The 21,862-nt window shown below is 36.7% G+C and overlaps 2 protein-coding genes across 2 annotated transcripts in view; both read left to right on the forward strand.

Moving 5' to 3' along the window:
* Nucleotides 1-8,934, forward strand: part of LOC140232035 (uncharacterized) — a 42,456-nt gene extending 33,522 nt beyond the window's left edge. The window contains exons 21-22 of the mRNA XM_072312186.1: nt 3,125-3,457; nt 4,098-8,934. Coding sequence (XP_072168287.1) covers nt 3,125-3,346 — 222 coding nt within the window. The 3' untranslated portion in view covers nt 3,347-3,457; nt 4,098-8,934. The remainder of the gene's footprint in view (nt 1-3,124; nt 3,458-4,097) is intronic.
* Nucleotides 8,935-15,704: 6,770 nt separating this feature from the next.
* Nucleotides 15,705-21,862, forward strand: part of LOC140231990 (casein kinase I-like) — a 96,593-nt gene continuing 90,435 nt past the window's right edge. Inside the window, exons 1-2 of the mRNA XM_072312142.1 lie at nt 15,705-15,860; nt 20,304-20,381. Of these exons, the coding sequence (XP_072168243.1) occupies nt 20,306-20,381 (76 nt within the window). The 5' untranslated portion in view covers nt 15,705-15,860; nt 20,304-20,305. The remainder of the gene's footprint in view (nt 15,861-20,303; nt 20,382-21,862) is intronic.

The raw sequence follows: 21,862 nt of genomic DNA on the forward strand, positions 1-21,862 counted from the left end.
GAATGGTGAAATGTCAACATTGCATTATTTTCATAATTTATTGATTGATAATAGTGAAACATGTGACATTCTGATGGTTTTTATCTATCATTTTCATCGTATATCAAAGTCAACTTCAAGATGGAGTGTCGTTGCACTTCAAATTTGGAGAATCCTCTTTCAAAAAGAAGATAAGGGAGGGAAGTGAATATTAGTTTGAAAGAGTCTTGACAGATGTCCATTAAGGTGTATTGCTGAGAGCACCATTGCTTATATCACTCTTGTGTGTTTCCTTATTTGTTATGAAAAACACAAAATCACACACAATATGCTCTACATGTAATTCATAAACAACTAAACATTCAGTTGTATATGCACAATAATGTAAAGGGCACAGTGCTGCAGCTGGTAATTTGAAGTATAATAATGATCTGTGGTACCCCTAAAAAGAGTGTAACTATTTTGTTAATGACAAACACTTCATAGGCATAGAGGTTAGATTTGGTTTCAAATTTTTCCTAAAACTCATATGTGGATAAGGTGTTACTGCCCACATTTTCATCAAGATCTGGTTGTCATTATAAATTATAGGGGTTTTTTTTGTGTGTGTTATCAAAGTAAAATGTAAGCTGTAGATGCTTTCTTTGATTCAATAGGCGTGCAAATAGATTATAGTTGTGGCTACATGATTTTCCCCACCTGAATTTTGTGAGATTTTCTTCAAGTTTTACTCTTGGTATTAGTTATTTTTCCATATCCTCTCCCTTCACGTCTGGAGATTTGATAAATGATAAATCAGTCAATAAATCAATAGATTAAATAGATAAATAAATAATCGAATAGATCTCAGACTTATAATCGTTTAATTTGGGATGATTTCAAGGCAGAAAACCGAACATTACTTTGCATAGAGAGTGATATGCATTTGTCTTCCGTGCGACGCTTGCCTATAGGGGGGAATTAGACTGACAATAAAGTTCAAATTCGTTGTTGACATAGATTGGTAAAAATCAAATCACAGTGCTCATGCACTTTCCATGACAACACAATAAGGTCCATCATCACGTGTTAGAACAAATCATTTCTGGTCAAGTAATCTTGGTGGTTTTGCTTCAGTGGTTTCAAATTGAGTGGTTTCAAATTGAGTATCATAATCCCTCTGCAAAATGCCCACAATTGGTTTAGATGCAATGGAGTGAACTCATTCATTTTTGGAGAATTTGGATTCTGCGCAATCTCACTACTGCAGATGTATGTTTGGGTTTTTTGTCTCCTTTTTTGTTGTTTTTTGCGTCTTTGCATTGCCAAAAACACCAAAGACCGCTATTAAACGAGCAAGGCAGAGCATGGCTGACTGAATTCTCACTTTGAAACGTTTACAGGAGGTGTAGTTGACGTGGATTTGGGGCAGGCTATTCCATAGTCCAACAGACTGAGGTAAAAAGACGAACTTTTGACAGTGTATTATGCGCATTAGCCAAAATACTGAACACATCTGTGGCCTTGTTGTTTGAGGGCTATCTGTATAACCTTTTTCATCACTAAAACCCATATTTCACTGACTAGTAACTTATTAAGCAAGCACTTTTTGGTCTCCCCCTTAAAAAAACAAAGCACAAATATAAAAAAGAAGCAAACAGTGAGGGGAAAAGAGACAGTTCTAAATAGCTGTGGGATCGAGGCCTGCTCAAACTGCAGATGTGAAGTTGATCCAACATTGATTATGCATTTTGGTGGCAGTTTTAACAAATGCCAGTCATTCATGCTTTTTGCTGCTCTGCTTGGTGGTGGATATTAATGACAGATATAATGATAATATGAGGACCACAAAAGATAGAACCCTTACTGATCAACAAAGTTGAAGTTTCTTGCATTTCTCGGATAAATATTGGTGATCAATCTCCATATAACTGAATTCAGTGCTTTTATATTTCATTTACATGAAAAACATAATGTATTTGGAAACAATAAGAAGAAACACAGCAAATCACTTTTTTTTTGCATCATTTTTTCCAAATAATATTCTAACTCCTAACTAGTAAGCCTGACTTAAAATTTGCAATTTTGGGAGCTTTAGGCTTTAGCAGTTGCTTTTTCTTTTTCTTTTTAATCATTGAAGTGTATTGCACTGAGAGTTAGAGATCTTTGCCCAATTGCACTAAGCCATGTGCAAATAAATTTGTGATTGTGCACAGGTGAAGGCGATATCTGGTTTATAATTCAATGTGAAATACAGTAACCAAAGTATGGGATTCAGTTCTTCAGTAATATTTTTTTTTCATGCTCAAGTTAAAGTAAGATGTGCTTTCCGTAAAGTATGTTTCCTGATGAATATGAATATGCGGTGAGCATAATCTGAAATGAGCACCTTAAAGGTGAGGGGGAGGGAGATGGGGAGGAGTTATTTTCAGGAGACATTTGTTGTAATACTGATCTAGTTGTTTAGTCAAGGGAAAAATCTGGAAGCTTTTGATTAGTTTGAATTCAGACACCCCAAGTTAATTGTGACAAAGCATCTGCACTTCAATTCTCAGCCCTAAATTCCAAGATGGAATCTAGCAGAATGAGGTCTCTATATTCGAGGTATTCCTTTCGTCTGAGCTAGTGCACTTCAGAAAGTAACCACTGTCATGATTGTAGTGTGAGGATAAACCTTATTTAGCATTCTTTGCTTATCTGAAGCCTGTCTTTTTGCTTCAGAATTTTAAAGGGAAAGTGGCTGTTTATGTTTTTGCATTTTTAACGCAATGAAAGTTTACCTTTATTTCTTCAAATTCTCTTACCTTTCCAAGTACTCACATATTCTATCTTTGCGTTTCTGTGCTCATAATGATTATTTTTCAGTGATGCTGTATCTCTTATTCTTTTCATTGTAGCACATTCCATTTGCATGCTTTTATTTTCATTTCTTTTGTCAAATCAGCAGCATTAAAATGGGAAATGGTAATTACGACAACAGTTCAATTTCTGCAGAAATGACATCATTTGTTGCACAGTATCAAGTCATTTGGTTTTTATCACTTCATGTGTAGTTGTTCATCTCATGGTCTTGTTAAGAGAATCAGGACATGTGTGAAACAGATTGACATGAATTTATTTCTAACTGCGGTGCGTCTACTCTCTGTATCTCTATCTCCCAATGCAGCACTCACAACCCTTACACTCTGACAGCGACTCCATGTCATCGGATGAAGAGAGCGCCACCAACGCTGTCGCCATGGACAGGCAGCAGATGCTGGAGTGCATTGCCAGGGTGAAGGAGGTCATCGGCGACGCCATCTCCGCCGAGGATCTGGAAAAGCTGGTCCAGGTCGCGGACTTCGACGTGAACAGAGCCATCAACTTCTTCTACGGCTCGGCCTCGTGATGTCTGCTGAAGTCGTTTGCGCAGTTTGATTTGTCTTCTGTATCTTCTGTGAGAGAAGGAAATGGATCTTTAAAGAGCAGTGGAACCTCAATATACATGTGGATCATTGAAGTGAATGCAGCAATATCAGTAGATCACATCAGTGAAAATTTGAGGAAAATCGGACAATTGGTTCAAAAGCAGCAATATCAGCAGATCACATCAGTGAAAATTTGAGGAAAATCAGACAATTGGTTCAAAAGTTGTAAACTTTTTGAGTTTCGGTGCGACCATTGATGGATGAGAAGACTACTACAGTTTGTGACTGTACATATAAAGAACAATATAGAGAAGTATTAAGAAATTTAAACAAACTGTCATTTTCTATGAAAAGTACACATTCCTTTGACTAATTACTGACAAATGTTAAGGGTTATTTTACTCCCTCTGCTTTCTGAAAGTGGTAAGTCAGATGCTCTTTCATTATTCTAGAAAAGTGAAAATATGTTGAATTTTCTATATATTTTCTTTATATTGTTCTTCATACAGTCTGTATGTGACATCACAATCTGTTATAATCTCCTCATCCTGCAATGGCGGCACCAAATTTAAACATTAATGATTTTGAATGGATTGTCCAGTTTTCCTCAAACGTTCACTGATGTGTTCTACTAATATTGCTGCATTCATTCAATCCACATATATATGTAGGTTTCATTCCCCTTAAGCTGTCTGCTGCTCAGATCTGTAATTTGTGTATGTCTGAAATTAGAAGGCCTGTACTGATTGAGGATGTCATGGATTGCGAGGCCTGTCTACAGGAAGAAATAACCAGGATAGAACTGCAATAATTTCCCTATTGAAGCAATCTCCTTCTTTTAAAGACTATATTAATAATGATTATGAGAGATCTAGAACTCTCCTATTGAGAGCAGGTTGTGTGTAGCATTTTGAAGATGCGATCATTTTAGATGTTACAATTTGGACATTGTATGCTCTTTAACCGATCTCTGTAAAACCCATGAATTATACAGAGGTTACCTTTCCATATATTACTCTGCATCATAACTTCTTGTGACATATAAGAAGCAACACCTTTGTAGTAATATCTTTTGAGGTTATATTTGCTATGTGCATCCACATGTGAGATTGAATAAAACACTTTTTTTATATATACTGTGTGGCTGACCAGTGGTGGCGAAAATTCCCCCATTACGTGGACAACTCTTAAATCATGTTTTTAAGCTCTTGAAAGATTGCATATGTGAGGTTTACAAATGAGAGTGTGTAACTCTGAAGGCAATGCCTACACGAATACTCCTCATAGTAACACAATTTTTATTCATTCCTTGATCACATCCAATAAACTGTGGAAGCTACAAATATTGTCATTTTCTAAGTGTATATTTATTTCTGGGTTTCTTGTGGGGGAGGGGTGGCAAGTTGGGATGTGATTTTCTGGAAATGCTTAGATTTTTTTTTACCCATTGTCCTCTCCTTCGACTGAATTCCAGAGGAATGATCCTCCTGCCTTACCATGGGGTGTTACATCCTTGTGATGATGGAGTTACCGCATACCTAGGAGTAATTATGCATACTAGTATTTCTGAGATGCTATGTATTATTTTTTTTTCTTTCAACCAATGTTGCGTTGGCATTGTAGTCCATCATCTGGGATACTTCTTCATCAAACATTAGTGAATAGTACTTCAGCATGCACTTTTTTTTGTGTGTAAAGGGCACTGTACTCAGAAATTGGATGAAAGACATCATTCAGGAGGCTATTTTCCGTGATAGAGTGTATATTATCAAGAAATTTGTTACATATTTTTGTGGATTTGGTGGGGAAAAAAAGTGAAAAGCCTGCCTGTAAAACAAAGCTGATCTGCACTACAATTTATCTTGCCTGTTTGAGTTTGTCAATGTGGAATGAGTTTTCTCCTGTGTATCTAATGCCCAAGTGCCCATCCATTTTCTTGCACTGTTTTTACACGATATAAGTTGATATATATGACGGTTCACTGTCTTACAAAACTGTGGTTACCAAGGATGTTTTAATGCATTCTCTTCTCTGCTTGCGAAAAGAGAAACAGTTATTACCAGGATTTGATATTAAATTCATGTGCTATAAACAATCCTAATTCTTTCATTTGCAACCTGCTTGTTCTTTATACCTTCGCAGCAAAATGCTTTTTTAATGTTTTCTTTGTGTATTGTAAAGGCATCACCTGATCTCGCGTCAGAGACACATGAAGCTCCAAGGGGATATATGACAGTCACATGATCAGCTGGTGATCCTCGCTCGATGGGATCAATTTTCAAATTGACTTTTGGACTCTTGAATACTGAGAATAACTAATGACCATAGCAGATCTGACAGTGGGAGGTGTGGGGTATGCTGGATAAGGCCTCTTGGGGTTGTTTCACCAAGGAGGTTCACGAGAATGGAGTCACAACTGTCTTATTTCATTTGAACCCATGTTTGATGCCACCACTGGAAAATATTTGAAGTATGTGCCAAACTTGATCTGCCGCGCAGATAGGAATACAATTTACAATTGACAATGCATAATCACCAGCCACTTTTGAAGGAAGATGTGTCTTTGTGATGGTACATGTAATTACTTTTTACCATCCCTACTTTTAAAAGATAGGTGATATATTATGATGATAAAGACACAGGGATGCGCGAATAGAAAAATGATGAAATAAAAATGAAAATTACTCGACTGGCCATGCCCGGCCGCTAATCTGATATATGATGACATAAATGGTATCCCGGGGTACTAAACAAAAATCAGCCATTTTGTTGAATTATTCATTTTTTTAAAAAGGTTGTACCCTAGGTGCCAAAAAGAGGAAATTATTTTGGTGCTGGAGCTAGCGCATGCTACCCACCGCACTGCACTGCACTAAAGCACACGCTAGTGGTATCGCAGCTTCCATGCACGCATAGTATAACATGCAGTGGCATGGGAATGACTACTGTATGTACACGCACACACAGTGCATGCATTTTTCTCTGGCTGTCCTCGAGTGGACGTGAGGTGGCGCTACACAACGCGGTTACCCAGGGTACTACGGTACCCCGGGGTAACGCGTGATGCATCATATTCATTAATAACGAATTATACTTATAAGATTATTCCATTTCAGTGTTATTTGTCGGAATTAAGTGGAAAAGTGATAACACAGGCTTTCTAGGAGGGTACAATTTTAAACACTTTCACATGATACAGCTCTGATTTACACTTTTGCACATATATCTGGATGGGATTGACTTTGTTTTATATGCTTTATCATTAAGTGAGATTTAATTTCATTTAATGAATGAACAAGCAAAATATAGCCAACATTATGTCAACGCTCAAAATGAATCTTCAGATTCCTCAGCAAGATGGCAGCATCAAACCCAGCATCAAAGGCACAAATGCACCTGTGGAACTCTTTTGTACATCAATAGAAAACTGACAACTGTTTGAATTACAGCCAGTTTGAACTCCATCCCTTAAACCTCCTTGGTTTTACAAAGAAGTAGATTCGATCCTAAAAGTTAAGATCCACTTAAATTATGGTATGCTGTGTGTGTGTGTGTCGTCAGTGGTTTTCTAACTTCCTCCTGTAAATGACAATTTTTAAGACTTTTTCACGAAGCCATTAATGTACAAAATTAAATTGAAGTGACAAAGGAATTTTTCAGTAAATTCTGATAACAAATTGAAGTGGATTCTGAAAGGTAGATGAACAGGGAAACGGATGGCTTACCATAATTTCCAGTTTATGTTAACTTTCAAGATCGACTCAAATTATTTGTGAAACACCCCCCAGGAATAACAAATAAGAGATCCTACCTGTAGAGTCAAATTCTCTGGGGTACATTAATCTTTGGAGAAGATGTTTTACCCACAATACCCCCTGTTGATCCAGGTGTAAACTTTATACAACTGAACCCCATGGAAGACCAGCTGGAGCAGCTAAATATGGGCTATCCAGCCATCTTGTCATGTAGAAAATGAAAACAAGCAAGCAAGACTTGACGGCTAGGCTCTTTGGAATAGCAGTGCTTGCACTAATAAGACTCTACTTTGTATGCATGAATAAGATTATGTCATTAGCAAAACATATTTCATTTATGTCAAAGATGATGAGAGTATTCTAGTGTTTGTCTGTATGTTTGTCTGTTTTTGTGCAAGTGTGATATGATGTGGCAGGCCATAACCTTGGGTACCATCATATCCTGGGCTACTTCGTTGTGTAGCGTCACCTTGTAGTGTTAATAAAACATTGTATGTACAGTGGCACACTGCTATGATTCTGGCCAAATTTTAGTGATCGTCGATATCGATCCCAATGTCAGTTCATCCTGTTATGTCACATTTAGTCCAATAATACCATAATTATATTGTTTTCTGTACTTTTGTCTGAAAACTTTGTAAGGATTCTGGACAGTAATTTAGATAGAAGCAACTTTAATCCACAAGCCTGTATTACATGTACAGTGGACTCCCATTATAACGTAGTCCTCGGGACCGGCAGTTTTCTTTCGTTACATCGAAATTTCGATATAACCGAATAAATAAGCAATAAAAATATATAGAGTGGATAATCTTGCAGCCTGAATTTTTACTTTATTGTAACCGTAATTTCGTTATAACCGTGTTCGTTATAACGGGAGTGCACTGTTCTTCTTTTCGCATGTGGACTGATGATGTATAGTGCAGTGGTACTGGTACTGCTGCTGAGTTTCACAGACGTACATTGCCTATACCGTCACTTTAGTGGCAGGGCATTATCATTTTCCTGTATAATACCATAATCAGAGAGAGAGAAAAAAATTAGGATTACATAATTTACGGGATTTATCTGATGTATTAGCTTTCATTTATTGTGTTCAGATTACAGAACAAATATTCTTGCGTGTATAAAGCATTGAAAATAACTTTCACCCATTCTTTCGATAAACCAGGATACAGTACTAAGAAAAAAAATAAATCAACGTAATGACAGATTTTTACTTGGTACACCGGGATACCAATTACTGCATCAATCAGCCAAAGCGGCAAGGATTGGCCAACTGACTGGCTGCAAGAGAAAAGTTTGCAAGAAAAATGATCATACCATTGTCTCAGCATATTTCATCATTAGCATTCCATCAGAGCAGCGGAGTTTCTGTGTTGCACCATAGTGCTTATGGATGCCTTTTCATTCTCTGTGGTTGGATGTACATGTATCTGTTTTTCTGTTTTCAATAGCATATGATATTGCTTTTAGCATGATGTATTTCAGCAAGCAAAACGAGAAAACAAATTAAAGTGTACTACTTGATGTCAAGAAACCACATTTTATTGCCATGATAGATGTTAAAGTTTAAATGTAATATTTATTACTTCTTATAATACAACCCATGTACAATAATTATGTTCATCCCGTGAAAGTAATAAAGAGGAACATATATTCCTGAAAGTTAGCTTGGCAAAAGTGTTGTGTTTTTGGAATTGAGGGGAAAATGCACATTGGGACTATTTGGATCCAATTTCAAATGGAGGCTTTTTTGAGAAGTGGGTTAATGTAATATAAATGTTGCACAGGTGAGAGTGCGTTAATGGAGATGCAGCAAACTCGAAAGAAATAAAGAGAGCACACATCTGACTCATTTCAGCACTTCTAATTGGCTACATTGTCAAACCCAAGTTATAATGTGGAATGTCACATGTAAACCAAGGATTTTGATAAAGAGGTTGGAATGTAATGCAGATTCTTTTTTGTATCATTCTCATGTGGTTGATGTGATATTAAATCTGGTAAGCATACATGATGGAAAAGGTGTGATGATGGTGTTTAGCCGTGCTCAGAAGTTTTAAGCCATGGTCCAGTCCATGGTCAAGATGGAAATATTGTTCAATTGCCTTGGGCCAAGATGACCTCCCCAGTGGGCTGCATTTCATGCCATGCTCAGATGACTGGGCCTTTCCATTACAAGAGCCTTCATTAGCAGTGTGCTAATTCATGACGATGTGCTACTACCATCAATTGACAGCATCTGATTCACTCTGTCAGACAGACTGACAAAACGTCATACATCAACTATCTCAGTAAAGCCTTATTACACTTTAGGTAGACAACTTCTGACATCATGTTTAGTATTATGACATATATGAAGTGGTCCTATTCTGTGTGCCAATAATTCTGCTTGTTATCAAATTAGACTGTAACATATCTTGAGCTGTGAGCATTCAGTTGGAAATGTGGGGAAAAATGGGACGCTTTCGGAACTCGAATTGCATTGTTTTGTGTAACTATGATGTTTTGTTGACATGTCTAAAGGGAACATCAGAATACAATGTCACCTGCTTGGCAAAAGGGCCATAAGGCTGCTTGGAGGAAAAATAACACACACACACACACATACACACGCACACAAATGATGGTTACATCATATGAAAGAGCTTTCTAAAATATGTCGAATTATGGCTCAAATCCAATTTCGAATTTGGGGTTGAAATTTGATGCTTAGACCCTTCTCCTGGACAAGCAACAACATATTGCATGTCTGATAATTGTATTCTGATGTTTTCTGGGACTAAATGTCAGCCAGCTATAGTTGTTTTTAATATTATTGTGGCAAGGGGAAAGAAAAAGAAAAAAAGAATGGGCAATATTCTGGAATCTATGGCTGGTTTAGTATAATTATACATGTACTAAATGTAACAAAAAAGCTGCTGGACACTGCTTATCCAATAGTGGCGAGCCAGTGGAGTAGAAATGGAGTCAAAAGGGACCTGAACTTTCTACTTACCCTGTATGTTTGTCATTTTGACTCTGACAAAGATTTTGCTAAGATGGAAAGTGCAGGCCCCTTTTGACTCCATATAATTTTACTGTTACGTTTTGCCTATTAAGATGGCCATCTCCAGTCTAAGTATGAGTCTAAACTGTGTTAGCATTGTTCCAGTAGGCTTGGGTGAAAAGTAGACTTTATTTGATGTACTTGTAAAGCCTGCTAGTGATATGGATAATGTAGCTTGAAATGCCCATCAAGTTTTTGCTCTACTGATTTTGTTGTGGTGTAGTGATATCATGTCAAAAGAATACCACTTTGCCAGCTTATGCATGTGTGTGTATATATATATAATATATCCATATAATTAATCACATGAATATTTATTTGGTGTTTTTTGTGACCTGTCTGTAAACTATTCAAATTAATATGATCATAGAGGAGATGTCCCTTATTTTTGTAATTCTTTAAGTGCATTTTTGTATAAAATCACATTCTTTCAGAATGTTAGTCTATTTAATGCAGTCTACTTCATTTATATATTGTATTGTTGAAGTTGGCTTTTGTCGTGATGTTAAGGTAACTACTAAAATGCCATGGCCATGCCTATGAAGCGTTATGTCTCATTCAAGCCTTTGTTGTTGTCAGTTTTGCTAATGTGCAAGGTTTTATCATTATCAACTTTTCTTTCTCTAAATCCCACCCAAATATAAGACAAATTGTAATTGAAAAAGAAATCACATTTCCTGCTTACCCATATCAATGGTTGAGGTTATTTGTTTCTTCCTTGTATTCATTTTTGTTTTTAAATGCAGTATCTTCTGTTAGTTTTAGCCATGTGTTCACTTTTCTGTGACCTAGACAATCTGTAAATCTGAAATCCATTTGGATTATCATTCTTTGTGCAGTCAACCATTTATAAAAAAGAATGAAATACAGTATTCATGAATACATACCAATAAGAAATTGCTTTGCTTTTAATAAGGAACCATTAGCTGTATTAAGTAGAGAAAGGGTGAAGCATTTTGAGAAGTCGGCTTTCTAGTAGAAAGCTTTGGAGTAATATGTGCCGTTCAAGTTTTCATCTGGACTTTGTTTGCTTTAACCCGTTCAGGACGAGTCCCGAGTATACTCAGGCAAGTGTCTATATGGGAAATGCTTGTTGTAGCAAAATCAAATTGTCCTGAACGGGTCTAAGAGCAGTCGTATTTCTATCAAAAAGTACTACTCTGTATTAATAACCAGTGATGATGCCTCTGCTGTGTGGAGTATTTTGTAGTTGATATCATTCACATTCTGTTCTTGTTTTCGGCCACAGCAGCAATTTTACAATTTCCATGGAGACACCACTCTCAAAGAATTATTAAGTGCATAATTCTGTTCAAGGTCAGAACACTGAATACTTTATGAGTGTGAAGCCACACAAAGTTTCAATTGCTATGAGCTCAACGTACCTTTAAGTGCCCAGTTGACAGTAGGTATGAGAAGTACGATGTTTGGTGTATTATCCTTGCGCACTGGAGTTTACAAATTGTGCATAATTATTTCGTATCTGTGCTCTTTGTGGTGGTGTGATTGAAAAGAGGTTGTGTATATTATAGATGAGTGGCCAATTTTAGCGCCCTTGATTCCACCACTCACAGAGTGTAATGTGTAAAGTCAAGGTGTTATGTGTAAAGTGTAACTGTTAAGAAAGGCAATGTTTTATTTGAGCTCTACTGTGACTTTGTTGCTTGTCAGTTTTTATACTGCAATGACGAGTATAGAATTGTCTCTATGAGAATATTAAGCACTCTTCATTCTTAAGGGGAATAAAATAAACAAAATTGGATTGAACTATTATCAGAATATGCGTCATTTGCATGCACCTTGTGTCTTCATACTTGTGTTTATATGTTTACAAACATATATACATATTTTATATCCCATTCAATCCATGCTTTACTGTTGAGGTACATTTTCTTATTTACGTTTTCTGTAAACTGTCACCCTTAAGCTGGATCTGGATATATATATATATATATATATATATATATATATATATGTAATTATATATATATATATATATATATATATATATATATATATATATGTGATAAAAACCTAAAATGGCATTAGACTAAAAACGCTTTATCCTGGCGAGGAAAGCGCGTGATATAGAAACAAGACACCAAACAGGTTAGTCATCGCACTCTTCATCAGCGACCAGGATGCGATGTGCTGTTAGATTAATATATATATATATATATATATATATATATATATATATATATATATATATATATATGTATATATATATATGTATGTAGAGAGAGAGAGGGGGATATCAAACTGGCCTTCTGCTTGGTGCTTTTGAAAGAGTACGAAGAGACAAACAAGGACAAATGAAACTTCATGTTAAGTTTATCATTTAAACAAAATTTCTGCCTTTTGGGCATTGTCATGTTTTTGACATGATTTGCTTTAGCAACTGTATTCAAAGCAAAATGGAGTCAAAAGGGATCTGAGCTTTTGATCCCAGCAGATTATCTTCATCCAAGATTTTGCCTCCGATGAAGATTTTGCTAGGATCGAAGGCTCAGGCCCTTTGGACTCCATTTTGGTCCATTGGCTCGCCACTATTGGACAAGCAGTTCAGAGCAGCTTTTTTTACTTCAAAGCAAAATGCCGTAGTTTTGTGAAATTGCATCAAAACAAATGCAATGAATATTCATCTGCAGGAGCTCCAGCATGAAGAGTCACAAAGTACATGTCACAAAGAAAGCAAGATAAAAAGATAAGTAACAAAACTGGAACAAAGTTCATGCTGTATTCACCAACGGTTTATTTCTGCACAAAAATTTTTGAGCGTCTCGTCGCCCTTTCTAAAGTGTTGTATATGTATATATATAAGTAACAAAGCTGCAACAAAGTTCATGCTGTATTCACCAACGGTTTATTTCTTCACACAAATTTTCGAGCATCTCGCCACCCTTTCTCAAGTGTTGATACTGAGAGAACAATAACAAAATTAAGCCATAACAATATATTGCAACCGTGTTACCAAGGATGCGCGCTTTAACGCATCAATGCTAGGCATCCTAACACCCAGCGCGCATCCTGGCAACAGTGCAATGTAACGTCATAATGAAATGACAATGAGTATAAAGGGGTTTCAGGGACAAGTACCTTACAAGGGCTTATATATATATATATATATATATATATATATATATATATATATATATATATATAATGTATATATGAAGAGTTTGTTTGCAAAAACAGATAAGTCCATATTTGTCAAATGGAGATATTTGCGATTAAAGGTCAAGAAAAATAAAGAGAATAATAAGAAAATTTTTGCTTCTTTTGACCATAACTTTAAAAATATACCTGTATAGGTATTGAGCAATATATCATTTAAAAGGTATTATTTTGTACCTTATGACAGAGATTGTACTTCAAAATCTTCAAAAATGGACATATCGGTTTTTGCAAACAAACCCTTCATATATACATATGTATATATAATTATATTCATTTATCTATATACTCGTGCAATGACAAACAAATCCAGAAAGCCGTGGCCTTAAGGTTGTGACACTTTGACTGTTTAATATCAGGAACACATTCATTTATTATATTATTGATAACAGCTAGGGAAACTAACCAAAAATATAATATAGTATGAATGAAATCAAGCAGGTTAAGAAAATGGTATTCCATCCAGATTCATACCTGTGACCAACAGTGTGCAAGACCAACACTCTTATGGACTGAGCTATGGAAAGCCCTTGTAAGGTACTTGTCCCTGAAACCCCTTTATTTACATTTTTTCGTGTTGTTAGAAGCTATTACAAACCTGACATAAATGCAAAGGACATAAATGAACTTGGAGATAAATGCAAAGGATCACTGAAGTAATGCAGCTATTTGTATATAAACAAGTGCAAAGAAATGGTGAAATTGACCAGAAATATATGATTAGAGCAAAAGTGAGCAAAGCAAGCAACTTGGATTTCATTGGGATTCAAATCAGACCCCTCCAAATTGTTAGACCGGTGCTCCAGAAAATTCCACAAAAATTCAGTTTTCTAGCATTATGAAAGAGCACTTGACTATAACCACCCTCAGAAAGCAGGGGGAATAACTAAATTGCTACCCTTAACATAATATGTCAGTATCAAGTTGATGGAATGTGTAAATTTCATGAAAAATGAATTTTTGTGGAATTCCCTTTATATTTTCTTTATATTGTTGTCCACACATACGTCATAACCTCTAGTAGTCTCCTCATCCTACAGTTCCTACACCAAAACTTTAGAAATTCATAACTTTTGCATCGATTGTCCAATTTTCCTCAAACTTTCACTGATATGTTCTACTAATGTTGCTGCTTTCACTCAATCCACATTTCTCTTTGGGTTTGGGTTCCCTTTAATATGTTAGCCTATACATTAGCCTATACATACTTACAAGGACTTTAGACTACCATGCATCAATTGTATTACAAAAATGTTAATACAAGTGAAGAGTTTGTTCGCAAAAACCGATAAGTCCATATTTGACAAATGGAGATATTTGCGATTAAAGGTCAAGAAAAATAAAGAGAATAATAAGAAAATTTTTACTTCTTTTGACCATAACTTCAAAAATGTACCTTTATATGTAGTGACCAATATATCATTTAAAAGGTATTATTTTGTACTTTATGACAGAGACCGTACTTCAAAATCTTCAAAAATGGACTTATCAGTTTTTGCGAACAAACTCTTCAAGTGTATCATCTGAGAAAAGTGAGAGTAAAAACGTTGAGGATTAGAGAAAGGGAGAGAAAGGGGGAAAAGCAAAAATATCATTGATAAAGGGAGAGAGGGAGATAGAAACCATATTAAGTTCTTTAAAAAGGCTTTGTTGCAATGTTGTTGTTTTTTTCAAGATTTTTGGCAGATTTGTGAAGGAAATAGAACAAGAAAAAAACAAACATACATATACCTCTATCAAAAAGTTTCATTGCAAAATTGGCTAATACCATTTTTTAAACATTCATGTCAAGCATAATTCCATCATCAGATAGAGCAGAATAAAATGTTTCCAGTGATACCTCACTTGTAACATAGTCGGGAATATTTTTTGAGTTATTACTTGAGATATCTCATATATTCTTATCATTTTCTGTGTGTGTGTTTTTTTTTAGCATCTTTGATGGCAAATATCTAAACTTAACAAGTATGAAGTTAGGTTGTTTTGCAATACATGCCACTTCAAGTTTGATTTTAACCTTTCAGTCTTGCTTCTTCAAATGTTTTACTCCTGATTATGAAGTCATTCTAAATTTTTTTTTCATCCACACTGATGCAAAAAAGTACACCAAAGTTTTAACCTTCATATCAAAACTGATCGCAATTTCATGTGGAAAAATCAATAAATACCAATCATGTCCCCTACATGAAAACAAAGTACTTCCGAAAGATGAGTAATCTACTGCTTTCAGGAATTCGCGTTGTACTTGCCCCCTGGGCCTTGAGAAAGCATTGCTAAGGAAAGTAATGCTCTGCTGCCATCTATCGAGGTAAACCTTACAATCTCATTTTTCTTCGCAAAATCGCTCTGAAAATGGCGAAGTTGGACAACTGTAGCCAAAATCGAGCATAAAATCGGGATCATCCCCTCCTTCAGAGAGTAGTTATAGAAGAAAGCGGCATTTATTAACATTCTTAGATGTGTTTGTTACAAGCCTAGCTGCATATTTTCGTGATACCTGCAGAGGAGAAGGTAATAATCTATTAAGTTTGATTCTATGTCCCTACCTACGATATTCTTGTTTGTGTTGCTGTGTCTTCCATTTTCGTCTAGCGACGAAGCCCGTATCTTTGACAGTCTGTGTAGCTGTGACTGGCTGCTCACAGCTGCTGTTTATACCGCTGCGCCGCCCTTCATTGCTATGCCTATGCACTGTTCGGCCTCTACAGTACTCGCCTGTACTCACTTGGTCTTTGATGATAAAATTGATAGGGGTCTATTGAGTGTTTTCCAATTCTCTTTCTCATTTCTTTTGCCTGAGCGATGTTGAACGAAGAACGTAGCATCTATTAAAGTTGTCAGAACAACAAAGGTTCCAGCTCAAAATTTATTCATAAGACAATCCAAATTTATGTTCTATCCTATTCCTAACGTTAGATCATATTTTTCGAGGCTCAGCCTCAGTTTACTGAAGGGCGATTCAGGGCTTAAGAATTATAGAGGGGTAAAGCAAGTGGTCCATGATTCGGCAGGGTTCCATGAATCACCCACTCTTACAAATAAAAATTCACTGAAATTCATGAATAAAAAATGGCGCATATCAAGTGCGAAATTCAAACTTTGCAACTATCTCCACATGTGTTCCGAAGAGCACAACAGTGGGCCACGTCGCCGGACCCCCGAAATCGTTGTTGAACCCTCCCGGGTCAACTCGCACAAGCAGTTCAACGGGTAAGTAACAGGTAAGTAAAGTTGCACAGCAACACATATAGACTCGTTTCATTCCAAGTTTTAAAGTTACTAGTCCGTTTATCTGCATTGAATCTATACAGCAAGTACACTTACAGCCATGATTGCAACCGTTTCTGAGATATTAACTTGAGCGTTTACGCGATATTTATATTTTGCATGCCACCCGTGCCTGAATTTCCTGCATCACCAAGGTTCGGACGCAACGTGTTGTGAATGCATTGAATCTCTCACACAGCGTGCGAGTATAAGGATAGTACCGCGCTCTCGTAGTGCGATGTACTACAGTATGTATACGGTTTCGCCCGTGCGTAGCCCCCGCGCTGATACATTCACATAGGCAGGGCATCGCACGGCGCGGTACGTCGCGCATGTTGATGCACGGACATATGGGGCCGAACAATGAGTACAGGGGGCCGAACCATGGTTGCAGCGCAAGCGTTCGGATTATGCACACTATTTTGCTTCCGCTGCTTATGATGACGAACATTGGGCCACTTGCTTTAAAGAGACTCTAAATTTAATTGATATTTTTGCTTCATGTTACATTGTTTTTCAGCTTCCTCATGATGTCATTTCGAATCTAACTTCGATGCAACTTTGGCCGTAAAATAAGGAAACTTTCTATTGCAAGATTTCTAAACACAGTAGGCCTAGTCTCTAGACAGTGCACCAGTCCAAGACTGGCTCGCTGCTCGCTGCATGTGTACACGTGTATAAAATGCGTGGCAGAGGTGCATGTTTTGCTGATGAATTGTCACCATTGGGATATGCTGGCTTCTGTAACAATGTAACAGGTTTGCTGTGGGCTGGGTGGTCACTTGACCGACAAGTCTGTCTAATTCCGCGAAAAACTTCTCATTTATAATGATGACATTTGCTGGGTCAGTTTTTCGCTTCATATAGACAGACACCATACGCTATTGCGACGGTTTGAATCGTTTCTATTTAACGCAACTTTGACCCAGTTCCCCCCGCATAAAAATGGTTATTATTTTTTTTTTCCAGCTTGGTTTTCAAACCAATCTGGAAAATATATATACAGGATTAATCAGTAAACATTTTGACTCACTTCTTCCACTGTTTCCTCCTGTTTTCTGGTCGTTTCCTCCACTTCTTTGCAGCGCTTCCCAATTCATCACCGCCTTCGTTTGAAAAATTACCGCACGAACGACTACGGCAAGCCAAATGCTCCATACAATCACTATATCGTACGACTTACGTTTATTGACTAAAGTATGTTGTTGGAGCGCTGAACAACTTACTAAAGTACTTGTAAGCTAGAAACTTGACATAGCTGGAACTTCATATCTATCACAAGTAATGACTAATGTTAGGCTCATTGCCTGAAACTTTTTGTTTAGTCAGAATCAAACCCGAATTCAAGTTGCTTTTGATTCATCAAAGTTGTGTTTGTGCATGCATACAAATTCAAATGTCCTTTCTGCAATGGTTTTGCGTTTAAACTCAAAGTTGTGTACAATTTGTGGGACTTCTGTTTGATTATTTGAGTTTCTTGCAACTGGGCCCAGGAGCATGAGATGCCTGCTTTTTGTCAGTGGCTGGCTAACCAGCAGATGATGTGCGTACACTAAAGCATATCTCCAAATGGAGTAGCGAGCGAGTAGTGAATTGGTAACTATGTGACTTCTGTAGGCATCCAATAATATTTATGGCAATAATTTGACTATTGAGTGTTGAATGTGTTTCGCAATGGCATTGTTGAGGAGCTGGAACATGTCAGAATACTTTTCTGCAACTTTAAATCCAATAAGTAGGCCTATCGAAGACAGGTCAAAATAGTTCATGGCCTCTAATCCCGTGAATTGCCCATTTCCAGATGTAAACAATGTAGGCCTAAGTAGGGAAAAGAAATACTTTGCTCTCTCACCAGCAGATGAACAGTTAAACTTTCTCATTATGATTTCAAGATGCCTGAAAGTTTACTTTTCGTACTTGAGTAGTACGGAATCTTGTGTAAATCATCGGTCTACTTTGTTCTGAATGAATCTTGAATTACACAGTTGAAATTCATCTGGATTTACTGTACTTAAGATGTTTTTAAGACTGACAAAAGAGTGATAGGTTTTACTGAAGAGGAGTGAGTTGATCCAACGCATGAACACTTCGTACTATGAATAGCCTGTGAGTTAGACTGAGTGGTCAGAGATATTTAGCAGTGATTAGTCGATGTCACTATCAAGTGAGGTAAATATGAATCTGTCACATTATGCATTTTATCTTATGGATTTGTAATGGGTGCTTTCCACGGCTATAGAACGTGGAAGAGATGAGATCTAAATGGAATCTGTGTTGCTGGGTTTGCATGACTGACATTAATCCATTGCAGAGACCACAGCAAGGTGCTACATAATATAAGCACTTGCCCTGATTGCCCGGGGCAATTGAAAATCAAAATCTGGCAAGGGGTTAAACAACAACAACAACAATAACAACATACAACATACAACATACAACATACAACATACAACATACAACATACAACATACAACATACAACATACAACAACAACGACGACGACGATATGCCCAGATGTGGCAAGCAAAAAGTTTTTTTTTTTTTCCACTTTCCCCCTCTTCAAACCCGGGAAGTCAACCATACAAAGGCCCAAAGATAATAATTGTTTATACAACACTCATTTTACCAACTTTCGTGAAGAAACCCCATGCAATGCAACATCAGCACTTGATTGAACTAAATGCGCAACTCCAGTGTGTTTCAGCTTGTTAATCAACATGTGCTGTTTAGGCAAATGATTGTGTTTTATCAAGCCCTTATTTTCTTATATTACTGGACTTTCTTTTTGGGCAAGTACAATTCATTTTTTGGGCAAGTGTTCTGCAGCGATCTGCAAAATCTACTTGCCTGATTGGGCAAGCTGATAAAAAAAGAAGAAGTTATGTAGTACCCTGGCGGAGTTGTAGCTTTGTCATGTAGCAATGCCTTATAGAGTATTGCAGCATAAAGATGTCTGTCTGGGGAGAGTGCTTGATTTACATTCCAATAAGATTGATTCTAGCAAAAGCTTCATAATTACATGAAGACTGTAACCCTTAGTGTTAACTAGCCCTCCATAATGCAGACAGACATAACCCTAGTTGGTGCAGGAGATCATTATTATTATTATTTTTTTCTGCGAGTACACCTCCACTGGCATGAGTCACGTTTCTTTTTCTTTAATAGCAAGTGGAGGTATCATGCAAAGTGTTGCATATTCCATGTGACTATTAAAATTCTATGGTTGATGATACTGTTGTTGAAAAGTGTGAATACTGTGAGTTAATTATTGCAAATAAAGTTCTTACAAAAAAAAAAAAAACACTACCACCACCATCACTAGAAATAAGGGGAAAAAAAGAAAGGAATATTAAGGACAGTATTTAGCAAAATTGGTGCAGTTTCTCTAATACATGTATTACAAATTCTGTATGATAATTCATGATGCTTGTTTTGAGAAACATGGATTCTTTAAATAATAGCTGGACCACACAATATTAGTTGAGGAACATTATCTAGAGATCTATTTGTTTTTATCACCCTGGCATGAATTCTGTGAAATGTTATGAAAGTGAAAGGAAAAGTGCAAGAAGCTACTAGGCCAGCTTGTCCTTTCTTTTTTTATTCCAGGAGAGCCACAATATTATTGTCTCATTTAATTTCATGTAATTTGAGCTGTGTTCCAAACTCTCTTTTCATTTTGAACAGGGATGGAGCTCAGGGTTGGAAATAAGTATCGCCTTGGTCGCAAGATCGGTAGCGGCTCTTTTGGGGATATCTACCTAGGTGAGTGCCCTTGAGTTGAGAAAGTTTTGTGATGGGTGATGGTTTGCAGGACTCTCCTTATAGTTTAATTAAGTATTTGTGAATGTGTGATTGTGCTGATGTGAGAAAGGGTGTTTTGATATAGAATGAGTACTGCAGAAGGGAGGGGAGTCTTTTGAGATGAATGGGACATTAGTGTGCCACCTTCACATGAGTACTTTCCAGAAGATTGGCAAGGGGCTCTTTTGAGAATGTCCATCCAAGTTAAGTCTTCATGATTGATAAGGTGGTATTGAATGAGAGAGAAGGAGAAAGGAAGAGAAATAAGAGTGTGAGGCTATTCTCACAGACACATAGTGAAAACATGTTACCAAGTAAAGCCTCTTATGTAGTGCTGAAAGTATAACTTGTAGGAGGGTGTTAAAGAGGGAAGCACTTTAGCTTCATTCTGTGTGTTTTGTGTTCAGTTTGTTTCCCAGTTGCGAATTTGCCACATTTTTTTTTTGTTTTTTGGTAGTGTTTGTTTGGTTCTGTGTAACATTAAACATTGATTTTTTTAGGACTAAAACTGAGACTTGTAATAGATATCTATGACCGTCAGTATTTGAAGTTACTTGTACTGTGGGTCTTACATGGAGAAGAATGCGTAGGAGAAAGTGAACAGACTTTTTAAAAGTATGTGTGATTATACAATTCAAAAGTAGACATGCAACAATCATTGATTGTGATACCAGTATATTCTAAGTGAAATTGATGGCACCATGCATACTGTGCACATAGTTTGCAACATGCACTAATCATTGTCACTGGGTATATCCCATGTTGTGCTTTTTGTGGGAAGGAGCCTACTTTTTAGGTACCGATACATACTATGCTTATGCAGACACACAATGCGTGTGACTTGCTGTGTGTTCTTCACAATCAAAAAGTAAGAGTGAATCATTATCTTTTGAGGAAGAAAAAAGAGTGCATCAGAATTATATCTGTTGGAAACATTCTATATTTTTGAGAATGTCATTTTTGATGTAGTTCATGTGAGAAGTTTATACTATTCGTATTACTTCAAATTTCATTCATGTATGCAAAGAATATAATCCTGTAAGTTAAACAATTCCATGAAATGCCGAGTATGATCAACGCAATGGATGCCATTAAAACACAAAGAAAAAGTTCCTTTTTTATTGAGAATATACCTAACTGGCAGATATTGATTTTTTTTTTTGTTTCACGCATGGAATTAGGTTAATACATTCTGTATGGATTTGAAGCATTCTCCTACCACTGCAATTTAATTATTTTTGCCTCGTGCAAGAATTCTGAATATCTGCGAGGTGAATGCATTCCCTCACCTGCAGTGACTTGTAATGAAAAAACACAGCCACAATTTCACAGGGTTAGTCATCCCATAATCACCTCTGAGTCTGTTGTCACAGGGTAATTCATCCCCAAAATTCCCTCCTGTGAGCTATATCTGAATCACAAGGACCACAAGCAAATTGCGT

Source organism: Diadema setosum, chromosome 8 (assembly GCF_964275005.1).
Source record: "Diadema setosum chromosome 8, eeDiaSeto1, whole genome shotgun sequence".
NCBI classification, from domain to species: domain Eukaryota; kingdom Metazoa; phylum Echinodermata; class Echinoidea; order Diadematoida; family Diadematidae; genus Diadema; species Diadema setosum.